Below are 24,687 nucleotides of genomic sequence, written 5' to 3' on the forward strand. Positions count from 1 at the left end.
TAATACACTGGCATCTTCTACTTTTCCTGAGCTACTTATTCTATTTGTAGTCTTCTAATTCTCGCATCGCGGCGGCAGAGGAACAGGGGGGGGGGGGGGGGAGTGAATATGAAGCGCGTTGAATGAATATGGGTGCGAAATGCTTTTTTGAGCAGGACAAAAACCCACAGCAAACAGCAATTATTATTTTCTTAAGGGGAGTGACCAACAAAGTTCCACATTGGCTGCTTCTTCCAAGCAATTTTTATGAAAGGGTGTCCTGCGAAGCAAAATCACCTTGTTGTTTGCAGCCCTTCAGCCCTTCGGTGCCCGAAGTTTGGAACCCTCAGCGGCGAAAATATTTAGAGACAACATGGGTTTCCTTTTTCTACGTAAAGGCGAATACGTTTTGTTTATTCCACAATTGTCACAGCACCCTCGTACCTACAGCCTTTAGCACCAATGTTCCGCGATTTCCTGTTTTTCTTTCTCGCTCATTTGTAACTAGGGTATTCGTTCTGTTCTACTGGAGCGATTTTCTTACTTTTGCGTTCATTACACGCACTCTTTGCAATCATCAGCGTTCCAGCTGTGGGCCGGCACGCCAAAGTCCCTTGTTGACGAACGCAGCCAGTTGCTCGCCAAGGTCTCTCCCCAAAGCGACTGCTCGGAAAGCGCTCAACACGGCCTCCGGGTAAGCAGAAAACCTGCTAAAATACCACATGCTGCGGTGTGCTGTGAACGACCCATCAGGAACAGATACAGGTGCGCTCCTGGAGTGCAGCCGGAAACGATGGAGCCTGCAAACAATTCGCTGCGCAAGCACAGCGTGAACGCAGCCCGGAGTCACGGGCATAACTATACTCAAGCTTTCCGAACAGGCGTGCGCTCCCATCCGTGACCAAAATCGATTGTAAGTGCCAAGTATCACCGTGATCACCTAGGAGAATGCACTGACGTAATATGCGCCTAAATATTTGTCGTTTTGGAAAACAGCTGGTGATTGGTAGGGAGTAAAGTTTATGTTTCGCGAAGCGTAGATACGGTCAACATTTTAAAGGATTACACTGTAAACATAAACACGGGAAGCATCCTTCGACTCTCGTCTGTAGCGTCCGCCTAATTGTGTATTTGTGTCCACCTGTTGTCATAGGCGCCTTCCTCTGTAAAAAAGTAAGTAAGCTGTGGCATCTGTGTTAATAAGGGTTGTGCGAATAATTGAAATGTTCGAAATAGCGGATTGAATATCCTCCTATTCGATTCTTTGAACGAATCAGATAATGAACGTTCAGAAGTTTTCGAACGAATCGCATATTTTATCAAGTTATTGATTAATTAGTTTGCGAATAATTGGCAGAAATTCCGAAGAAGACACGCTGTAGTTTTCTTCGACTACTGTTCCACAAACAGGGTGCCCAGGGTCGCACCGCGGGCTGGCCGGATAGGTCTGCGCATTATGAGCAACCCAGCTCCACGACACGGGCCATTCGCACGCCGATGTCCTATGATACACAGTAGCTCTATCCCCTCTCATCTAGTGTGATTAGCCGCAATCACTTGCAAATGGTAATTTTCCTATACATAATAAATGACAGTCACAGAGTAAATGTACTGCGTGCCGTTAGTGGAGATCAGTCTTTTGGCAGCTATATCTACACTTCCATAAGGTATAGCGCCGTACCGCAGCGTCGCCGCTCTTCGCTGTTTTGCATGATGAGTAGTTTTGTACGAGTACTTCTCAAAGTAGCGGATATTCATGAAAATATTCGGTTCGTATTCTATTCGATTCTAGCAGTATTGGGCTCGTACTCGATTCGGTTTTAACTACGCTATGCGAATTCGATCCGACTATTAGCTGCACTATTCGTATTCGATTCGGTAGCGAAGCGTCACTATTCGTATTCGATTCAGCTTTGAAAAAGTACTATACGCACAATTTTAGTGTAAATCTAATCCATCCGATGTGGAGTTACGAAATCAGTGCACTTCAGTTCGCAGTTAGTTTACATCTTAACTCATTAAAACACAAATTATGAAGGAATGTAAAGAAAAAATCATAAACATTCAAAATCATATGTACAAAAATTTATTAGCACTACTGAAATTTGAGAAATGGGTATGTTGCTAATACGCAATAATAAGTATTTGGTTCACTTTGTGCAACTAATTGAAACTATGTGCAAAACCATTTCAAACGTCTTTATTCGTAATGAATGTCGTACAAAGAGTGAGTTTGCTGTTTTGCAAAGGACCTTTTCGGGTCAGCCTGTTTTTGTTTATTCCACAAATTCTCTTCTGCATTACCAAAGATAAACCATAAATTGTCATTAGATTTCGCCACTGCTTTCCCTGTCATCACTACAATGTATTCGTGCATCGTTGTGTTACCGCACAGACAACGCTCGAGAAATTTGCTGAGCCTGCTGCGAAAGCGGCATTTTCTTTACCAATTCACGCTGATGTTTGCGTCTGAAATCTAAGGTTTGACGAGAGCTCTTCTGGCCGGGTAGTAAACTCACGTCAGAAGGAAAAAAGGATCGCTTGCCAAAGGTAGTTAAAAACGTTAGGACGTTTCAACTTCTGTGCGGAGGCCTTGTTCACTAAACGGAATGCCCAAAGCACGAAAATTGTCTTGAGCTTAGGCTCCTTGCTTTGGGCTTTATGCTTATGACGAAGACTAACGTACGGAAGCCCAAACGTCTTAACCACTTTTTTAACAACCCTTGGTCGGTGTTTCTTTTTCTTTTTTTTTTACATGTTTGCGCCTCTGCATATGCTCCAAACTACTACGCATTTTTTATGCTCTAAACAACAGTCACAAATTGAGTTGTAAAGAAGTGCCTGTTTACATTCCCCCATTCCTGTAATGTTTCATTGGGGGTTGCCAGTAGACTGAAAATAAGCAAAATAAATAGCCTGGCATAGTTGCAGGTAGGAGAGCGCTGTGGATAGAAGTGCGGTTTCCGCAAGCTTTTTGTAATGTGTTGTAGTTCGCAACACTAGCCATTCGCTGACAAAGTAAAAATCTCCTTGAAGATCACCAAAAGTGGGCTTAAATGAGTGCATATTGCCGAAAAAATTCTCCAGCCATTACTTGGCAATGGCGGCAACCGTGGCACATTCTGGGGCACAATATGGCGACCAGGCGAGGTTGGTAGCTTCACGTGCATACCCCTTAGGCGTGCACCTTTTTTCTTCAGGGAAACATGGCGTCTATCTATACGGGGCCACCGCGGTTATGACGCTCGGCTGCTGACCCGAAAGGCGCGGGTTCGATCCCGGCTGTGGCGGTCGAATTTCGATGACGCCGAAATTCTAGAGGCCTGTGTACTGCGCGATGTCAGTGGATGTTAAAGAACCCCAGTTGGTCGAAATTTCCGGAGCCCTTCACTATGGCGTCCCAAACAAGCAAGCAAACAAGCAAGCAAGCAAGCAAACAAACAAACAAACAAACAAACAAACAAACAAACAAACAAACAAACAAACAAGCAAGCAAGCAAGCAAACAAATAGGCAAGCAAGCAAGCAAGCAAGCAAACAAGCAAGCAAGCAAGCAAGCAAGCAAATAAAGAAAAAAGAAAGAAAAAAAGAAGGAAACAAACAAACAATAAGTTCATCCATCCAACCAGCAGCTACACGTCTGTCTGTCCGTCCGTCCGTCCGTCCGTCCGTCCGTCCGTCCGTCCGTCCGTCTGTCTGTCTGTCTGTCTGTCTGTCTGTCTGTCTGTCTGTCTGTCCGTCCGTCCGTCCGTCCGTCCGTCCGTCCGTCTGTCTGTCTGTCTGTCTGTCTGTCTGTCTGTCTGTGTCTGTCTGTCTGTCTGTGTCTGTCTGTCTGTCTGTCTGTCTGTCTGTCTGTCCGTCCGTCCGTCCGTCCGTCCGTCCGTCCGTCCGTCCGTCCGTCTGTCTGTCTGTCTGTCTGTCTGTCTGTCTGTCTGTCTGTCTGTCTGTCTGTCTGTCTGTCTGTCTGTCCGTCCGTCCGTCCGTCCGTCCGTCCGTCCGTCTGTCTGTCTGTCTGTCTGTCTGTCTGTCTGTCTGTCTGTGTCTGTCTGTCTGTCTGTGTCTGTCTGTCTGTCTGTGTCTGTCTGTCTGTCTGTCTGTCTGTCTGTCCGTCCGTCCGTCCGTCCGTCCGTCCGTCCGTCCGTCCGTCCGTCCGTCCGTCCGTCTGTCTGTCTGTCTGTCTGTCTGTCTGTCTGTCTGTCTGTCTGTCTGTCTGTCTGTCTGTCCGTCCGTCCGTCCGTCCGTCCGTCCGTCCGTCCGTCCGTCCGTCCGTCCGTCCGTCCGTCCGTCCGTCCGTCCGTCCGTCTGTCTGTCTGTCTGTCTGTCTGTCTGTCTGTCTGTCTGTCTGTCTGTCTGTCTGTCTGTCTGTCTGTCTGTCTGTCTGTCTGTCTGTCTGTCTGTCCGTCCGTCCGTCCGTCCGTCCGTCCGTCCGTCCGTCCGTCCGTCCGTCCGTCCGTCCGTCCGTCCGTCCGTCTGTCTGTCTGTCTGTCTGTCTGTCTGTCTGTCTGTCTGTCTGTCTGTCTGTCTGTCTGTCTGTCTGTCCGTCCGTCCGTCCGTCCGTCCGTCCGTCCGTCCGTCTGTCTGTCTGTCTGTCTGTCTGTCTGTCTGTCTGTCTGTCTGTCTGTCTGTCTGTCCGTCCGTCCGTCCGTCCGTCCGTCCGTCTGTCTGTCTGTCTGTCTGTCTGTCTGTCTGTGTCTGTCTGTCTGTCTGTCTGTCTGTGTCTGTCTGTCTGTCTGTCTGTCTGTCCGTCCGTCCGTCCGTCCGTCCGTCCGTCCGTCCGTCCGTCCGTCCGGTCTGTCTGTCTGTCTGTCTGTCTGTCTGTCTGTCTGTCTGTCTGTCTGTCTGTCTGTCTGTCTGTCTGTCTGTCTGTCTGTCTGTCTGTCTGTCTGTCTGTCCGTCCGTCCGTCCGTCCGTCCGTCCGTCCGTCCGTCCGTCCGTCCGTCCGTCCGTCCGTCCGTCTGTCTGTCTGTCTGTCTGTCTGTCTGTCTGTCTGTCTGTCTGTCTGTCTGTCTGTCTGTCTGTCTGTCTGTCCGTCCGTCCGTCCGTCCGTCCGTCCGTCCGTCTGTCTGTCTGTCTGTCTGTCTGTCTGTCTGTCTGTCTGTCTGTCTGTCTGTCTGTCTGTCTGTCTGTCCGTCCGTCCGTCCGTCCGTCCGTCCGTCCGTCCGTCCGTCTGTCTGTCTGTCTGTCTGTCTGTCTGTCTGTCTGTCTGTCTGTCTGTCTGTCTGTCTGTCTTTTCATTAAACTGAGCAACGAGTGGGACCAGCGGGTGGGCAGCATATTAGTGGAAAGGCCGAGAGAACTAGGAAAGCGAATGAAGCTTCATGCTTCTACTTTTGTTGATTCCATCCGAGCCGCAACAGATATTTTTGTCTTGCGGCCGCGCTGCACTTGTGCGTATTGCACAACCCCGTCTTCATTCGGAACGCTCTTGGCAACGCCAGCGGCATGCTTCTGGAACAGTTGGGTAGCTGCAGCAACTTCTGCGCGGCAGAAACAACCGGCGGTCTCACCGCGAGTCAGAATAACTGATACGCCCTGCGCTCCTAGCTAGCACAATAACTCTTATCCGCGGTTCGTCGGAGCGGGCGCTGCTTTACTGCTAAACAGAAAACGCCCATCGTCCAGCGTAGTGGACACGTGCCCGCAGCTTTGCGATAGCTTGCGGCGGCAGTGGGCTGCAAGACTGTGTGGGGGAGTGGGGGAGCTTTTATACATCCCGCTGAAACAACGACAGCGGGCTGCAACTGTTCAAGCGTGGATGACGAAAAATGTGCAGGGGTGCTCAGCTGGCGGTCATTGGAGGGCCTCTTGGAGTGACGTTGGAATGTGAGCAAATTCGAGAGATGCTTTTCGGTGATATTGCATGTTTGAATGCCGCCGGAATCGTCGCGTGTGCGCCGAATAGTTGACTGAAGTCACGCTAGCCAATTGTCCCTCGATGTCAGCGCTCAGTAGTGTCACTTCTCTTCCTAGGTCAGTGCCTTTACTGCTGCTTTTTCTCTGACATTTGTTTTACCTTCTAGAGGACGGCGGACAGCAGTGATGTTCCATTCAGAGAATCTTCCTTCTTTAGGCAATTTGAGGGGGTAAAATTTGGCCTAAAGGGAGTTTTTACAGAACTTACTGAAATTTTAAGAATCGAAATGGTCAAACTTTTTGAGATTGACCGAGCTTCAAAGCCGATGCAGGAGAAAAAAGACCCTGAAATAAATGTTTTTTTTTGTATAATTGAGTAAAGTTTTGGTTACGGCATCAAATATCACTGACGGTCTGTGGCAACATACCGCCTCCTCTAAGATAATAATTCGAGCCTGGTTTCCCGGTGGGCCAGCCGAATTCTAGCTGTTGGGGCGCCCAGGCTTTGGATCCCACCTCTGCCACCAGTTGTTACGGGCCGGGTAGCATGGCCAGTTGTTGTGCCGCAAGGTAGCGTTGTTTGACCGGAGAAGGGAAAAGGAAGGCTGGAAGCTGACATTTTGGACAACAAAAACACAAGCGGGTTTACTGGCACTTAGAGAAACTCATTTACATATTTTAGAATAGAGCGAACAAACACAAATTAAGAGTTCACAGCGTCGAGCGACTGGATGAGCCTTGTCGCCAAGGCCCAGAGCGTTCGTTCGTCTGTCTGTCTGTTGTTGCCAGGAAGAAAGAAAAGGAAAGTGCGCAGTCCTGCTCACTGACTCAAGCCGAGCCACAATCGCTACCACGTGCAGATAGAAGGAGACTTGAAAGATGGGATAGAAAGACAGGATAGTAAAGACGCGCTAAAGGCAAGGCCGATCCCGGAGGTAGTGCAATAGCGGGCCAACCGGTGGCGGGAGTGAAGCATCCTTCAAACTCTCCGCCACATGTCCAAAAATAAGTCCAACTTGGACCCGTAACAGATACTCTACGGGGTCCGGACAATCGCTATCCGGACAATCGTTCGTTCGTACTCAGGACGCTCGTTAAATACACTGAGGCTCCACCCCTTTCACCACACGAGGCACAAATCGAAAGAGTCACCGCACATAACACGCGGAACAACGTGAGAATGGGCGAGGGGGGTTCGGAGGTCCGCTGCTACTTCGTCCGGAGCTGTCAGTCACGGTTAATTTCGGGAAGCGCCGCTGCCCTCTTCCCCTGTGTTCTGACCACCGTCGGTTGCGTCTTGCGAGGGAACAGACAAAGGGAAGGTCATCTCTCTCCCTTCCTAATAGCGTGGGAAAGATTCCGCAGGCAGGTTCCCAGCAAATTTTTTTTTCGTGGGGTCCTCGTGAGGTCCTCATGGGGTCATCGATCTGACGAAATTGCCGCTACTACGTGGTCATTCAAGTCGATGAATCTTCGCTTTAATCGCTGCCGGTTGATGAATCTTCGCTTTAATCAGCGGTGTGGATTCCGTTCATAACATAGCGCAGTGACTGGGCCGATGTGAGCTCGATCGGTGGGTTATGAAAGGTACCGAGAGCATAACCGTAGGTTCAGAAAAAAATATTGCAAGGCAGTATTGTAGCATGTATGGCTGCGACAGCTGAGCATATGGCCGCGCAATGGGGGCTGTAAAATTATTTATATGGCCAGTTTGTACTGATGTACATACGTGTACGGGAATGTTTATTTTCTGACTTGCTCCGTTGCACCGACTAATTCCTTGTGTTGCTTTGTAAAGCGCTGGCTTTTGGCCGCTTTGTCAGCACTTTCTGGATGCCTGCGCACTGTATTCCTGAATGTATTAAGAACTCGCCTATAGCTATACATCCTAGCGCAACATACACTCGTAGTACACCCCCGCCATGGTACTGCGGCCTTACTGCTAACCGCAAACAAACAAAATGTTATAAAACAAGGGATATATGCCTTGTTGAATATTCTGATAGGACAATAATCTTTCAGTTCCATTTACCTGATTCCGTACCCTGTATATTTTCATGTCACACGAAGCCCCCCAGCCATGGTAGGAATGAAAGTTTCTTAAAAAAAAAGGCAACTGTCAGCGTTCTGTGGCTTGCAATTTCGTTAGCGTCGAAAAAAAAAATGCATTTTCTCTTTTATTCGTTTCAGAAGCCGGTGGCCCAACTGACCGCAAAGGCGGAGGAAATCGCGGCGCTGTTGTGGGTAGGTGTTGCGACAACTGAGGCATGGAGTTCGAGCAAGTGCTCGTCAAAACCGGCGGCTTTGGCCGCTTCCAAAAAACCGTGATGGTGCTGGCGTTGATGCTGAGCGGCCTGCACACAGCCCTGTACGCTTTCGGCCACTACCTGATCTTAGTGACGCCGTTCAGCCAGTGGTGCTTCCACAACTACAGTGTTCCTTCAGCGGAGGAGATAAGCGCCTTGCCGAGAGGAAGGTGTCAAGGCGTCGCAATGCATTCCGCAGAGGACGGCCACCACAATGGAACAACCTTCCAGGAAGGACTGAAGGCCTGCCCTTCTGGGTGGCAGTACGACCCCAACGAGTTTTTCCCGACGGTAACAATGGAGGTATGTGAGGCTGAGGATATAAATATGAAAACTCGAAAATTTGTAGCTGTTGTAAAAATTTGTTCAAAAAAAGAAGTGCTGTGTTGGGTTTAGTGGCGCATAAGCATCTAAGGCTGTCATGCGCCAATAAAAATAAAAAAGAAGCAGTGAAGACTTCTAGTTATGCCACGAAGAACAATTGAGTACTGGAAGAAAAACTATTTTTGTCAATTAAGACCGTCCCCGCAAAAGTGAATATATCGGCACTCGCTTGAAACTGCCATAGCTTTAATAAAATGGCCTGCCTAGTTCCCATTTTTTGCAAGAGAATATATGTTTGAGGTTTGTTTAACACGCGTGTGCGAGTTTAATATCCAGGCATTGAATTGCGGTCCGCTGCTTGTCAAGATTTTATGTTACGCTTTTATAGAACATCAGTATGTACGGCCACTGTCACAAAACCTCCTGTGCTTAACATTGGCTTCTAATCGTTCGCCGTTGCGGCAATCGCCTAGCTGTCTGTCAAGAATTATGACGCCCTTAAAACAGCCCTATAAGTTAACAGTCATCACTATCTCCTGCACTGCCACCGACACCTTTCGCACAGCGATTATATTTATCACACCAGGTCCAGCTGTAAAACTGAAGGCCGTTTCAGGCGCATAACAGTGCATCTTAACATCTTACATCTTAGCAGGACCTTTTGTTAGATAAGGCGCTGTTATAAGATAAATCCCATGCACCCTTCCCCTTTTTGTTTTCTATATCTCGGCATCTTATCTGCAGTAAAATCGAGAGAGCGGTGGCGCCGTCGTAACCGGGTAACCTTTTTTTTCTAAAGGTGTCATTATCTTATCTGTTGCATTCTCGAGACAACGGGTGGCGGGTAGGAGCCCTTGTTAGGAAGTCTGGTGCCAATGTCCTTGTATCATGCAATACAACTCGCACCATTTACTCGCTACCCGATGGACCGTGATGTCTACATGTTCACGGACTATACCAACTTCCAAATATTCTCTCCAATATCTTATTATTCGGGAGCCTTACTCTACCGCGTCCCTCAAAGCTCGTCTGCTGCTCTGAGACGTTAAACTCCACGCACCATACCATGCCATACCATGCCATACCATACCATACCATACCATACCATACCATACCATACCATACCATACCATACCATACCATACCATACCATACCATACCATACCATACCATACCATACCGCACCACATTTCCCCTTTGCTCTGTTCCTTTCAAATATGATGCCGTCGGAAGAAAGCGGAAGCGCCAGTGCTTTGAAACCAACGAGCTGCTTGCGTCATTTGCAAACCACGCTTCACACGCACACACAAAAAAAAAACATTGTGAATCACTGGTTTCACAATGGCTGGTCGGCCGGGAGAGCAAGGTGTCCGCCGCCAATGGAGCGCCGACATAGGGGAGCTTTAGGTTATTTTGAATCATTAAACGTTTGTTCTCTTACCCGTGATTTATACGATGTTTTTTTGATCATTCGAGAAGTTATTGCTTAGATGCCGCGCCCATAATATGCTGGGCTGAGGAAGCTATTGGATAGGTTTCGGCTTCGTAGGCAATTGTGATCTGATATGTTTCTTTTTTTTTTCTTCGAAGAACGAATGGGTTTGCGGCGACAGCTGGAAGTTGTACACGGTTCACACGACGTACTGGCTTGGCTCCATGGCTGGGTACTTAATCTGCGGAGTCTTGTCTGACAGGTACGTATTTTAGGCATCATGAGATAGGAAGTCCAGCGCCTTATATTAATGCGGCAAAAGTGAAGTTGTATGAACAAGTGTGTGAGGCTCTGCTAGGCCTCACAGTTTTCATCGGAAATGTTCCAGGTGCAATGCACTGGCGGGATTGCTGCAACAGCAAAACGCACAGTGACTGGAGTATTCAGTTGCGTTGGTGCGGTTCATGCCTCGGCACTGAAAGACGGCCGTAATAATGTGAAGGGAGCGTATAATTATTGCTTTATTTATCCTGATATATATTACGTTTGCACTAGCTATGTTGTCATTGAGTTCCTCCTTGGCGCCAGTTTTCTCCGCGTCTCCGTCTACGGCTTCTCGAAAAAGTATGATTTTACAGCGACAGCTGTTAAAGGCACGTTTCCCGGTTCTGCGTTGGTGTCGGCGTAACACCGCCCCACGCTCAATGGCGAAGTGACGAATGACGTCGCTGTAACGTTATGTGGCAACGCAGCACGTTGTGTTCCGAACACAGTGAAGGCGAGTGACAGCAAAGTGACGCAACAAGTACTCTACAAGAAAATAAAATAAACATAATTAATAAACAATGTTATAGTCACCACCGCAGACAGCTGTCGCTGAATCTTGCTTTACGCAGTGGTAACTGCCCTGTCAGCTCTTTTTAGGAATGGAATCGCTTTGTTCTGATAGCTGAGTCCGCTTTTGTTTCTTTGTTGCACAGCCTCATCTTAAGGGCCGAACCAGAACGTTCGCAACTTCATGTCGCGCATCCGTAGGCACCAGCAGTGCGCGGTAATTATTCCAGCAAAAGACGTTCCCACTTCTCGAAAAAGTTTCTGTAAGCGTTGGCCAGTTCTGGCCAGTTGTGGCACGTTCGGCGACGTCGTCCCTAAATGCCCGTTTCTTGCTTCAGTGCAGAATTGGAAGAAAGAAGACAATCATGATACTGACCGTCATCGGATCCACTGCCAGCCTGGCTGGTACTTACTTCAGCGGATTTGTTGGGTTCTCTGTGCTTCGGTTTTTCACAGGGATGGCTGCTTTGACCATAAACAGCGTAGTCTTTGTGCTGGGTAAGTGACGTTAACTTCAATATGCTTTTTCTCGCCTCTCCGTAGTAAGTACGCACAGGCATGGGCAGAGATATTATTTTAAGCGCTTAGTCGATAAGGCTGGATAGTTTCCAGCTTTAAGAACAGTATAAAGCAGCGTGTAATATACTGTAGCAATGTCTAGTGCACAGAAGGCTGCGTCTAGTGTAAGGGACTGGACTATAGACTCTGCCAATCTTTAGTGTTTGAACATTTTGACAGCATATAATATAAATAGTTTCGCAATAACAAATTCGTAGTTAGCCACTAACATTCGCAAATGGGTACTCAGTGACCGTGACAGACAGCATGACACTGCAGTCATGTGATCTTTCCTTTGTTTAGTCCCTTGTGACCAAATTATAACTAGAACAGAATGTGAGCCTATCTAGCTAGGTAACATAATATTTTTGTTGACTGATATAATAAGCTCGTGGTTGATGAAAAGAAATTCGGTATTTTATATATTGCCTCTTCTTTAATGTGTTTCCTCTCGAATCTCTGAATCACTTTTTCTTAACATGCTTCAGGCTTCTCCACCCATAAAAGACAAACAATGACAGGTGAACTTGGATGTCCAGCTGTCACGTATACTATCGATGTTGATGTTCATAATATGAGTTTCATATTCGTCATGAGGCATGTCGCTGCCTTCTTGTATATTCTCCACGTTATAAGTTCGACTTTGCAGTGCAGCACAGTGAATGTTTTCTTACACAAGCACATGTAAGGAACTCCTGTTCTGAATGCAGTTCATGCATTAGCGACTGCTGTATGACTTGCTCGAAGATCGATTCAAGAAAAGTCATTCGTTGCGTGACACCTATAGCAAAGAATGGAGTAGTGTACTATCAGTTCTATGCGGAGCTGGTTTGTCGTGTTCAACTTATCTGCGACGAACACAAATCCATCCAAGCCTGCGAAACGTGTGAGGTGCGAACTTTACGTTTGCTACGCTTAGAATTAGGTGTGGTGGCACTTAATTAGGAGCAGGAGGAAGAAGAAGAAATGCAGGGAGGTTGACCGGAAGAATAATCGGTCGGAAGGAGAGTCACTATGAAAAGTAGCGTTCGCAAAAGTCACAGCCTATCGTGCAGGTCAGAAGTTCGTAAGAAGTGGAGCAGTGCCTTGGAGGCCTTTACCGCTAGGCACTTAATTAGGTTTTAAGTAACGCTAGCTGACCGGACCTTGCGGCTAACTGGCGCAACTGGCTTGAAAGCTGTAGCTTGACTAACTTCCTCGTAGCCTTCCAAGGAGCAGGTATAGCCAGGCAAGATGTCGCTGCCAACCTAGCTGGCAGCGATAGATCGCTACAAAAAAAAAAAAAAGAAATGCTTGGAACTCTTAGCGCTTTCTCTTACTTCAATATTTCCCTGGTTGGACTTGTGGCGTCCATCGAGCAGGAAGCGAGAGTCTTTCATTCTATACACAGCCCCATCCTCCTGATGGGACTCCTCCGGTAGATGTCCGCCGTCTCATGCAGCCAAGAAAGATATGTCGCGAAAAAAAAATTTCGCCCGAGCCTTGAATTAGCTGAAAGCGCGGAACTCACGGTAGGGAACAGGACGCGTCACTTTTCGATTACCGCGGAGACACTAAGTTATGGACTCCCATACCGCCATATAGAAGATTACAATGATGTTGAACACAGTGTGCGCGTGTGTGAGCGTGCATGCTGTTGCTCATTTAGGCATTTACAGGCTTTCTGGCGAAGGACCCGCTTGGAGTCTAGGAAACGCAAGTGTAGAGTAATATGTGTCTCTTAATGCACGTCGTACAGTTCCTGAAGGGGCGATATTGCGCGAATTGTTAAGTAGAAAGAGCACCTAAGGGAGGCACACAGTTTTTTTTCTCAATTGGTATGACGATATAGAATGGAAATATTTTTTCGCCCTGCCAGCTGATCGCTACGTCATCCGACAGCGGCCCTAAGACCAAGGCGTTGGCGTGGCTTATCTTTGTGTGGCTTGGACGCTTAATGACAATCAAAACAGTGCGGCGTAACTAGCAGTAACGTTCCTTGAGCGTTTACGAAGCTTCATAATCGCATACGCGCAACGCAGCGATCGAGTACACGGTGTCTCAGCGAAGGACGCTGGTGTCCTTCGTGTGGGTGACCATGTGGGGCTTGCTGAGCAGTGTGGCGCCCTGGTACGGATACCTGACGCAGAGTTGGCGATCCCTGCTGTACGCGGCCGTCGTTGCCGATGTCCTCCTGCTCTCCTGCCTAGCGTGAGTACTCTGTTGGAATCCGACGAGGTCGCGCCTTTTGGCGCCGCCAAAATGTTAGCGCTGTGACTTCACTTTTTAAATGCTTAGTAAGTCACTTTGGCAGTTGAAGGAGAAAGGCTCGAGTCGGCACCTGTGCAGCCACAGTCGATATGAAGGTAATCGGTTTCCGTTTCAGCTCGCCACGGCCAATGCACTTTCCGCGGTTTGACAGTCACTCGCACTTCATACAGGATATAGAAGCGGATGAGTCAGTTATGCTTATGTATTTTGTTCGACCTCGCAAAATAAACTTCGATAGAGCATCTTAATCCGGATGGTTTGAGCCTAAAGTGATCACATTAGAATTAAGTGATTCTAACAGTAGATTCACACATATATACTGTGTGTATTTTTATTGCGAAAGAACTACTTCACGAGGTCTAACCGGCTCACAGAGTTTGTGTGAAGCTTTACCTTGGCAAAACCTAGCATAGCAACATCCCATGCAGAAATAAAATAAATATTGCCGCGACTGGGTTACGAACCCACGGCTGCGCGAACAGATCAGCTTCGCTGGCCCCTGCACGAGGGCACTACACTACAGCCGCATATGAACACGCCTCGTGTTAAACTGCAACACACTCTCGCGCTGTGCATTGCACACCGTCATTTTCATCAACTTCCACCTGTGGCGCGAACAGATCAGATCAGGTTAACCTCGAGCAGTGCTTGACCCGAGTATAATATGGTCGCCAGACGTGCTCACGACCCAGCAAATCAAAACCATAAGCCAACAAGGCTAACCACATGCTTTCGCACGTCTACCAAGTTTAGCTGCGTTAAAACCCTACCACTTTTTTTCCTGTCTCCATCCTTTCCCGCAAGCTCTTGACTCGTATGTGTAGGATCGCTTCAAGACTGGATAATCTCGCGACTATTTATTTCAGATCTCTCTCTCTCTCTCTCTTTGCTGAGAGGAGGCATAAAATTTTTCTTCCGGAAGTGATCAAACTCATCAATGCACCCAAATACGTCTGACTTTTTTAATTTTCCTAGGAGCTTGTAGACATGCGGCGTTTGTTGTTATCCCCCCCCCCCCCCCCCCCCAAGAATCTTCAATTTTATGATTCCCATATCAATTGCCTACCGCCGTAAGGTTGTCATGCCAATCTGTTTCGTATGATTCAAAAAGGATGCGCCTTTCTTCCGGCCCTTGTCGTGGTGGTGCAGAAGCTACGGTGTTCTGTTGCTGAGTCCGCGTTTAATCTATTGTGTGGTGCATAATATGCCTAGTTGTCGCGCACTGACAAACGGAAGGAAACTCTTATAGTGATGTTTTGGCAGAGCCTTGAGACGATCGCGCCAAAACTAGTCACAGGTGTTTTCTAAGCATGGGCACGGGAAGAGGCATGCCGGCAAAGGACAGTGCACATTACGGACAGGAGTATCACTCTTCACTAAGATAAAAGGCGGGGGGAGGGTTCATTGTTTTTCACTTTCCCGCATCTTCCCCGCGCAGCAGGGTGCCGTTCGTTCGGAAGGCGCTCACAGGGTCCGTCGCGCTTGCTTGCTTGGGGAATCTTCATTAAAAATGCCGCATGCTTACAAAGACGTGGGCTTGATACTGCATTCTGTTGCCTTTCGACGAGAGCGGAATGCTGGAACGTAAATTTCGGTGCCTATGTAAGGAATGTTTGGTGTCCGAAATTAAACACGTACCTCAGCACCTCGGCATCCGTGACTGCCTGTCAGAACAGTTCTGGCATAAAAGGATTTATAATATTCAAACCATTTTTTGCACAGAAAAAAAAAGGGTTACATTGAAGATGTGAACGGAGGACTACTTGTTTTAAAAAGGGCCGTTGCCTCCTGCAAAACAGTGAAAATGGAGGATTTAAAAAAAATGTGAACAGGAGAGAAAACGGGAAGAAAGGAGTGATACTCTGACCATCGAGTGAGCATACGCAAGTATGCTTCCTTTTACGAGTGCAGTCATAGACAAAAGTTTGCGGGATACGGGTTCACGGAAAAAATGTTTTTTTTCTGCTTAGTCCCGGTAGCCAGGCGGGAGATATTCTTCCAGCAAATGAAACATGAATGTTCCCCTCATGCATCTATGCTTATCACTGACCTGCTTTGCATGACCGCACAGACATATTTATTTTTTTTTTCGTGAACCCGCATCCTGTAAACTTTTGTCCATGACAGTACATCAGACGACCATCATATGTTCAATCTGCCCCACTTCTGGCGTAAAATCTGTCGGCCTCATTAGTGCGCTGGGATACACTGGTCGAACAAGTAAACAGACAAAAAAATGGTTTGAAATTTTGTTTTCTCGAGCACTGCGTATACAATTTGCCGATATTTACGGCGCACAGGCTGGCGGTGCGAGCTTACGTGCCGGCGTCTTGTCGTGGCGGTCTCCTGCTCTTCAGGCGGGTCTATTTGGTCCCTTGTACTACGGTTACCTTGTCCTCTTTGGAACACATGAGGACATAAGGGCCCCAGAATGTTCGCCACTTTCATAACTTGCCACATGAACGCCTCGTTGGCGAAATATATATTGCATCGAAAAATCATTTGCCTGTCCTCAGCATGTCCCCTACACGCTTCTCGCCGACACAGCTCAAAGCGGCCACGAACTCCAGAGGCTTTGACTTCTTGCTCTGACTTCTTAATTTGACGACAACTCAATAAGCGGTCAGTTGAAACTTGATACGTGCATATTTGTAAGGCCTTCGTAGCCCCCTCCGTTGACTTGGCCAGTAGGTGCTCTTTACTTCGCTTTGCCGTAATACCTGGCAGGCGAATTTTCATTCTACCGTAGATTAAACAGCCAAACTATGAAGAAGCTTGACTGAAGTACAAACGTCGGGCTTAATAGAATGCAGCGCACGAATGCATGCGGGTGTTGGTCGCAGGTGGTTCCCCGAGTCCTCAAGCTGGCTACTTTCGGTTGGCCGCACTTCTGAGGCGGTCCATCACCTACAACGTCTAGCTTCGAGGAACGGCAGAAGCGTCACGAGAGAAGCAGTCCTGGAACTCTTGCTTGTGAGTGTGCCACGTGTGTACCCCTAAGCTACGTAGAAAATCACATTGCGCTCATAGCAAGTCAAATTGCATTGCCTTCGTTATCGCGAAGCGAGCTTCTGACGATGCCTCAGCGCCTCAACATTTCGTTGCTTTTGTCACGGATGTTATTCAACGTTATAAAAATTCCTGTCCTGTTCGCTGAGCTTCTGTAGAGCACCATATGTCGGACAGTATGTTCGGACAATAGTTTCCTTCTGTTCAAATCTACGGCGTGAAGGTTTGAAGAAGCTACCAACGTAACTTGACGACGTTCGATTTCGCAGGGCGGAAACAAGCAGTCAAATGCAAAGGTTCCAAGCTTCTACGAGAGTACCAAGGCAATGCTGAAGTTACCCCGGCTCCGCAGGATGACGTTGCTAATCTACGTGACATGGTATGAGACTCGAGTTGAATTCAGCACGCTTGATGCGCACCATGACAGGCGATGTGTGCTACTGACCGACTGGTACAGTTTAGGCTAAGCTTGTACGGTGAAACGCTTGATGAAAAAAAAAAAGCGGAGGAGCGGTGGCCGCGGGGTTAACATCGCGGGACGTGCGGAATAGTTTCAGTTTCGGTAAGTACTATGAGGAGAGCTATGAGGGCTAATGGTGCACCGGTGCAACTTACTGGTGGGTACTGGTGCAACTTAAAGCATTGACTACATCGAATAGTTAGATCTTCTTGACATTCCTGGTAGCAGGTCTAGAAGTAGCGCGCAGCCTTATTTAATACGTCAATTATACGTGAAAATAGTAACAAAACAAACACGGGAATCATCGTCATCTCTGGTGTAGGGCTACCGAGGGCCTAAGAGAGGTTACGCATGTGCGTCGAGTGTTTCATGTAATTTGAAGTAAATGGGGTCTGACATTTTTGGCGACTGCCTGACATACTAGGGATATTCTTCAGTACTTCATTCGCGAGGAAGCTAAAAGGCTAGTCAGCTTAAGTTACAACTTCTGAAATACAAGAAAACTCAATTTATAGCTTTCAATACCTTTAAAATGACCTCTAAATGATTTTAAGTACACAAACATTAACAAGAAGACAAAAAAACAACACGAACAAAACACCGTGAAATAATGCAGGCTGCAAATAAAGTACCTTTGGAAACAGCGCCCTCTTTCAGAATTTCGCGCATGGCCCCTGTCATGGCCTCCAGTGTATGAGCGGAAATCTAAAATGAATCAAGGTTCGTAAATGGGTCGAAGTTATGTGAGACGAGGTACCTGGGATGATCGCTTTCTACATATTTGTTCAAGTTCCAAATGATAATTATACTGAACGTGTTCACGTAAAAAAAATTCAGAGTAAGACAGTGTCGCCTGAGCGTTCACTCATTAGGAGAAAGCGTCGCCAGAAGCTACGGCATGAGTAGTCACCTCCTTTAGAATTTAAATACGTGAACTAACCTATTCTCCAATATATTAAAGAAGTCCAGAAACACTTTTCATAAACGGTGCAGTATGCATTCGATGATGAAATACACTAGTTGATGAAACTCCTCCAGAGAAAGAAAAGAATGATACTTTTTATAGACGCGGAATTATCAGGAATCAAAATTCGCTCTTCGCCCTTTTAGCAACTTTCATTCTCGTCTCGTGATTCCCAGCCCACTCAAAGCTGGGAACCTCTTTACCAGCCCCACTGAGTGAAACGCTATCGTTGATGCAATTGTGACATAATTAGTTTTTCCACTTCGCTTTTTAGTTCTCAAGGCAGCTACGTCCAGCCGCGGCGCACGTGTTTGGCCGGGTTGCCGACGCACTTTGCCTGCTCGTTATTTCATATTCCGCTCCGCTGTACTTTCTGCGTCGCGTCCCTGTGATGGCTGGAGGTACCTGGCAAATACCTGTTCGAAACATATATATCGTCTGTTCCAAAAGTAACCAGGCAACGGAGCTTCCTTCTCAATTGAATAGTGGAGCTCTTATGGCTCCCCTAGAGACTAAACGGTAACCAAAGGTGAGGACAAGCGTTACCCTTACGCTGCATAGATTTAGAGCTTAAGGGGTGCCATAAGCGCTTCCCTACGTGGCTGAGAAACAAATCCCGTTGCCTGGTTACTTAAAAAAAAAGACGGTATGTAGATCTCTTACATGAAGAGGGCACGAGCTTAACAAGTCGAATGAAAGAGCGAACAAACTTTGAAGCGTGATTCTGTGTTCTCTGCTGGGTGTGGAGCGCAATATTTAGCTCATGTTTTCAGGACAACACATCTAACGACTGGCCGAGTTTATTTACTGTGCTCGAGAAACGTTGAAAAGCCAATTTAAGTCTAGTTAGGTTGCTGGTGAGCGCAGCCGCATGCCTTTCTCGCCTGTGTCCTCTTCCCACGAAACGCGCTAGTCCGAAATAACACCGTCCGCCTTTGAACAATGACGCCCCAGCACGACTTGGTCTGCGTTTCAGGTTCTCCGTCTGCCTCTGCTACCACGGCTGCACACTTGAGCTGGGCCGGTTGGGCCTCAACATTTACACCACTTACTCGATCGCCATGGCCTTGGAGCTGCCGGTGAACATAATCTGCATTGTCTCCCTGGATGTGCTCGGTCGTCGCTGGCCGAACGTGACTTTCTTGGTTGTTGGAGGCATCAGCAGCATCACCATGGGCCTCGCGAGAACTAGTAAGGATAGCTGTTAATGCGATAGCGTTTAGGTGGTCGTCTCAACAAAAACTTTTTTTTTGGGCTTATCTGTCAAGAATTTCCATGACTGGAAAGAGAGGTCACGTCATAATCTGCCCACCATGGAAGGTGGCAACCTGTCCACTGGATTGTGAGCAAAATGCCCACCGTGGCAGGTGGAGTTGATTGGTCAAGAAAGGTAACGTGACCTTGTGACGTCATCACATCTTGGCCACCATGGCACGTGGCAACCTGCCCACCGGGTTGTGAGCCATAGAGTTTCTTACTATTAACTAGAGGGAAAGCTGGTGGCGCTGCACCTGTACCTCCATAGGCGCGCAAATCATCATGGGGCGATGAGCTACTTTGTGCGGGACAGTAGGTTTTTCTCAGGAACATAGAGTTACGTTACTAAGACGTTCCATTCCGTATCCATGGTGCGCTCCGCGCGCAGACGACTTCAGCGCAAACGTAGTGTGCAAAAGCCATAGTAGCGAAAACGCAACAGCACACAACGCCAATAAGAGGTTTTTGCTTTCCAAAATGTTATGGAAAAGCCTTTTAAAAAGTTGATGCGACAATATTTTTTTCAACAACATATTTCTTTTTAAAAGTGCGCCCGTTAAGCATGAAATATTGGCTTTTGTGGTCTGCAATGCTTGGCCAATAGGAGAGCAAGCTATTGCTTATTATCAGCAAAATTTGCAATTACATGCTTTTCTGTTCGTTTGTTAAAATTTATAGACAGGATATTGAATGATAGGACATTCTTAATTATTGAGCAACGTTTGTTTTTTCATTATTTTTTGTCCAAAAGTTGTAGTTCTGCAGTCGGCAGCTCTCCGCCCCATGATGCTTAGAGCGCCCATTGTGGTACAGGTGGTCTCGAGGAAGCTCCATGCAAACTCCCATAGGCGGGGCGCCAGCTTTCCCTCTAGTTAATAGTAAGAAACTCTATGTTGTGAGCTACCTGACCCCGTGGCCAGTGTTGATGAAAGTAATTAAAATAATATTGAATGCAACTGCCACCCGCCCACCGTGGCGCTGCGCATGAGCCTTACGGGAGCTCGGGAAGAGCAACCTGGGTCTCACTATAGCCGCACCGGTGGTTGTGTTTGAAACAGCCACCTGCCGGGACAGTGGCGCATCGCTTAACCGCTGCATCACTACGCCACCAGTGACATGAGGACTCACCGCGATTTACTATTGCGATAGAGAGGGTCGTGACGTTATCAACGCCACATTACCACCAGTGGACCAATAACAGGTAACCACCAAATTCTCGAAAATCTGAGAACTCCAAAAAATTTGGAAGTTGGCCCACCCATAAATAGGTGGTGGTGTTGGAGTTTATGACTCTTCTGAATAAAAGGAAGGCGCGGTAACTGTGTACCACGTCTAGTCTAAGGGCGGAACCGCATGGCGCGATTTCAGGCGCGATTGACGCGCGGATGGTGGGACGCGCGCGTCATTTTGACGCGTGCCCAGTATGATCCGTCACGAAATCGCGCCGTCGCGTGCTCCTACTCGGAGTAGAAAAAAACGCCTCACGCGGCGCGTCCGCCAATCAGAGTTCAGGTAAGTCACGTGGCATTTTGGGTTTGTGGTTTTGCCACCAGATGGCCTTGCTGAACTTGCTCGGCTGAACTTGCGCGTGCGTCAAAGAAAACACGTGCTACCGTGATTTCGTTCGCGAATCGTGTTCACCTGAAATGGACAAAGCAACCTTCAACTAGACCCTAATAACTTAAGTGGAGAAGCGTCGCGTCCTGTGGGACGTACGCGACCGCAACTACAAAAACGACATGAAACGTGGCCAGGCTTGGCGAGCGATATAGCAGATGCCCTCAGCGTAGACGGTATGCACCAAATCTGAATCTGTGCACACGTGATGTGGCTGCCCTGCATGTTCTATGTACATTCGCCTCGACAAGCGTGTGAACTTGGCATGTTTACCCGCCGTTTTCGTATTTATCTCGCTGGCAGAGAGCATGCCGCCGCGACGCGAAAGCGCCGCTCCCTTTTTTCGTGCGGGTGCTCGCGCGTCGGCGGCAACGCGGGCGTTCGCCGCGCGTCGCGTTTTTCGCTCGCAGAAAACGCGCCATGCGGTTCCAGCTTTAGACACAAAATTATCCATTTACTCCACCCCTTGTCCATGAGTGCGTTTGTATCCGCAATGCACCCTGGCCAATCCCCCGCAGCGGGTATGTGCCATTAAGCCTGAGGACACCCCCATCATCATCACGGAGGCGGCAGCAGCTGGCAGGATGGCAGCTGGAGTCTTGATGATGAAGAATTTTATGAATGGCAGGAGCCCCGTCATGTGCCACGGAGCGCCATCTCGTTTAAAGGAGGCGACAGAATGCTTACATGTCTGTGGTCCTCTTTCCTGCCGGCTTCCTGAAACGTAATTGACAATCAATGCACCAAGCGCGCCAACAAAAATAGTTGGAATTAGAGCATTGAAAAGAAAGGACCCGAACTTGCGCAATCATTTCGGACCTCGATTATTATTAGTTTTGACGTAAAATTTTGTTCTCCCACTGCTAATAATTCATGCAATCCCTAATGGATTCGGTTTCGACTCTGGCGTGTATTTCACATGCATTCACGTTTTGACCATTTTCCGAAGCAAAATAAAAATAACCACTAGTATTGCCATACACCACGTGGCCGCACAGAAGCGAGGGAAGATATATAGCAAGAGTAAAAGTGAAGAGGACGGCGGAAACAGGAAAGAATGGCGCTATCTAGGATTGACAATTGGGGTTATACCTTATGCGCACCGAAGGCTGCATCCGCGGCAGTCGATGATGACCGCTATTTTTCCTCTCTCTATTTCTCTCTCTCTCAGCTTCGGAATCATGGACTCTGGCAATGGGAGCTCTGTGCCTTTCGGCGTTCGCTGGTTGCTATATGATCACCTACCAGCTGTCCTCAGAGATCTTTCCCACCGTGATTCGTGGTCGGTCAGTGCAGCTTCAGCGCCTCGTCGGGGAGCTCGGAGGACTGGCTGGCATGCACGTGGCGGCGCTGGTGAGTGCGGCTTTGTAGAGGGGCTTTACGGCTTTGCAAAGGTGCCCTTAGCTTGGCGCACTAGAAATTCACCCAATGCCAAGCAAGTAGCGCAGTAACGGACTAAAGAAATACAAAGAAGTCGTGTTTAGGGGTGCGCGCATGGAAGAAATTCTGTTTACTCGTCAAATGCCTCTCGTTAGTTGTCTTGTATTCGACTGGACAGTGTGATATATGGTTCATTCCGATACTTTTTTTTTTAATATACAGGAGCCAGTTTTATTCTATTGCTGGAACGAGACGTGACACTGGTTGCGTTCTTACGAAATCTCTTCTTAATTTTCTTCGCATGTGAATTGCACATTTACGTTGAATTTGTCAGTAGACCTTTCTAAGCACGTACATTCACGAACCGTTGATTTGTGAAATAGCAGCGGCTCTCATGATACCGAGAACTGTGGTAGTTAGGGATACTGTGCCGGTTCCCGGGTTCGAACCCGACCGCGCCGGCTGCGTTTTTATGGAGCAAAAACGCTAAGGCGCCCGTGTGCTGTGCGATGTCAGTGCACGTTTAAGATCCCCAGTTGGTCGAAATTATTCCGGAGCCCTCCATTACGGCACCTCTCTCTTCCTTTCTTCTTTCACTCCCTCCTTTACTCTTCCCTTACGGCGCGGTTCAGGTGTCCAACGATATATGAGACAGATACTGTGCCATTTCGTTTCCCCCCAAGACCAATTATTATTATTTCGATACCAAAAACTGTGGGTTATTTTTACGATATTATGGCGGTTCTTATAGAAAAAACTGCGGCCATGTAGCGATTTTCATAATAGCAAAAATCAGGCCTGCAATACTGTGAAGGTTTTCATGATAACAAAAACTGTTCTGATATTGTGGCGGTTTTCAAGAAGACAAGAACTACATTGACACAGAGATACTGCAGCGGTTCTTACTGTAACGAAAACTGTGGTGGCCTCTCACTCGTTGCTCAGTTACGTGTACTGCTAAGCTAAGCGAGCACTCATTTACCTCCTCGCAATTGTAAACAGCATTGCGATTTGTGAAAGATACAAATATTACTTATTTACAACCTCGTCTTTTTCGCCATTTTCAAATTATTAAGAAACGTGAAATATTCTGGATTGAATCCAACATCCGAAGCCTGTTTTCCCCAGCTTGAATTTCTATCCGATTCCGCTCAAAAACTGTCGCTTTCACACAATACGAACAAAGAATTGAAACGCGGCCGATCGAACCCGGGTACTCCGGCTCAGTAGCTGAGCGCGCTAGCCACTGAGAAACAGCGGAGGGTCAACATGAACACGTGTTCAAGGAAGGGGTGCATACTAGGAGCTTGGCAAGATCCTGGCTCATCGCCACTGCGGAGAACGCGCAATGATGTGCTAAGTGCTGCTGACCGATGCTACAAGGCGCGCCCCGCGTCCTCATCCCTTCCCCTGCCGTCCAACCCTGGGCGCAGGCCGAGCGGGACCGGTTCCTGCCGGTGACGGTGATGGGTGCCACGGCGCTGGCGGCGTCGGTGTTCGCCTTCTTCCTCCCGGACACGGTGCACCTGGCGTTGCCGCAGACCCTGGAAGACGGCGAGGGGCTGGCGAGAGACCGGGGTCTCTGCTTCTGCCCCGTATCCGCCGCGGAGCTCTTCCTCAAGAGACGAGGCGACCATCGCAACGGACGCTCAAGCAGCGGACTTGTGGAAAGCGTGGCGCGAACCGAGAACGACGCGGAGGAGAGTGTGCCCCGGGGTGCATCGCCCGAAAGGCCACAGCGCTTGCTGAAAGAGTGCCAGGAAGATTAGTCACGTTAGTTGGCGAGCTTACTCAACGCTCTTATTTCGAATAAGGTAGGGCATCAAGTGCACGATTCATCGGCTAGAATCATGCAACGAAAGGAGGGAAAATGCTTAATGATAATCGTGGTTATATTTTTGCGTGACGGCAAGCCGAAGAACACAGAACGACGTGACGGATGGTTATGATATCATTAAATGGCCGCAGACTTATAGCGCGAACACTCTGCAAATATCACTGACTGCTTATTCGTTTCCTAGTCCGTGATACGACCCGAGAACACCGAGCGATCATTTCGATCGCGAAATTGAAAACGTGGTACGGTCGAAGAGATGCAGGACGTGACGATGGGCGTGGCTGGATGGTAGCAGAGAGAAGAGGAGGCGAAGGGCTTGCCGCCACGGTGAAGGAGATGAGAGTACGATGAACGGATGAAGGCTGGCGCGAAAATGATGGCCCATAGGCTCCTTGAACGGCAGGGGCGAGGGTACTGTTTTCTTATGTGGGGTGGTCAGCGGGGTCTCAGGTCAAGCGGTGGGGGTCTAGATCAGTGGCGTCGTTGTCGTAATGTCATCATATCTTCTGCCAGCGTCATGACCCTGCGTGGCCTGGACACGCACATGAAATGCGGGGGCTGTGCGGTGGCCCTGGGCCCTTGAAGGGTCCAAACTCGCTCGATAAATAAAGTTTTTTTTCATCCATCC

At 48.2% G+C, this 24,687-nt stretch overlaps 1 protein-coding gene across 2 annotated transcripts; it reads left to right on the plus strand.

The window, feature by feature from the left end:
* Positions 1–752: 752 nt before the first annotated feature.
* Positions 753–24,687, plus strand: LOC144125403 (solute carrier family 22 member 7-like). Of its 2 annotated transcripts, none has more exons than XM_077658760.1 (10): positions 753–892; positions 8,022–8,440; positions 10,052–10,155; positions 11,071–11,225; positions 13,307–13,475; positions 16,379–16,508; positions 16,814–16,923; positions 18,945–19,159; positions 22,014–22,195; positions 23,656–24,132. In XM_077658760.1, the coding sequence occupies exons 2-10, from the start codon at positions 8,099–8,101 to the stop codon at positions 23,989–23,991; spliced, it is 1,743 nt and encodes a 580-aa protein (XP_077514886.1). In that variant the 5' UTR covers positions 753–892; positions 8,022–8,098; the 3' UTR covers positions 23,992–24,132. The 2 variants fall into 2 exon arrangements, with proteins under 2 accessions (XP_077514886.1, XP_077514885.1); XM_077658759.1 differs by lacking the exon at positions 753–892 and adding an exon at positions 5,577–5,801 and having other exon boundaries at positions 23,656–24,687.

Source organism: Amblyomma americanum, chromosome 3 (genome assembly GCF_052857255.1).
Source record: "Amblyomma americanum isolate KBUSLIRL-KWMA chromosome 3, ASM5285725v1, whole genome shotgun sequence".
Classification (NCBI taxonomy): domain Eukaryota; kingdom Metazoa; phylum Arthropoda; class Arachnida; order Ixodida; family Ixodidae; genus Amblyomma; species Amblyomma americanum.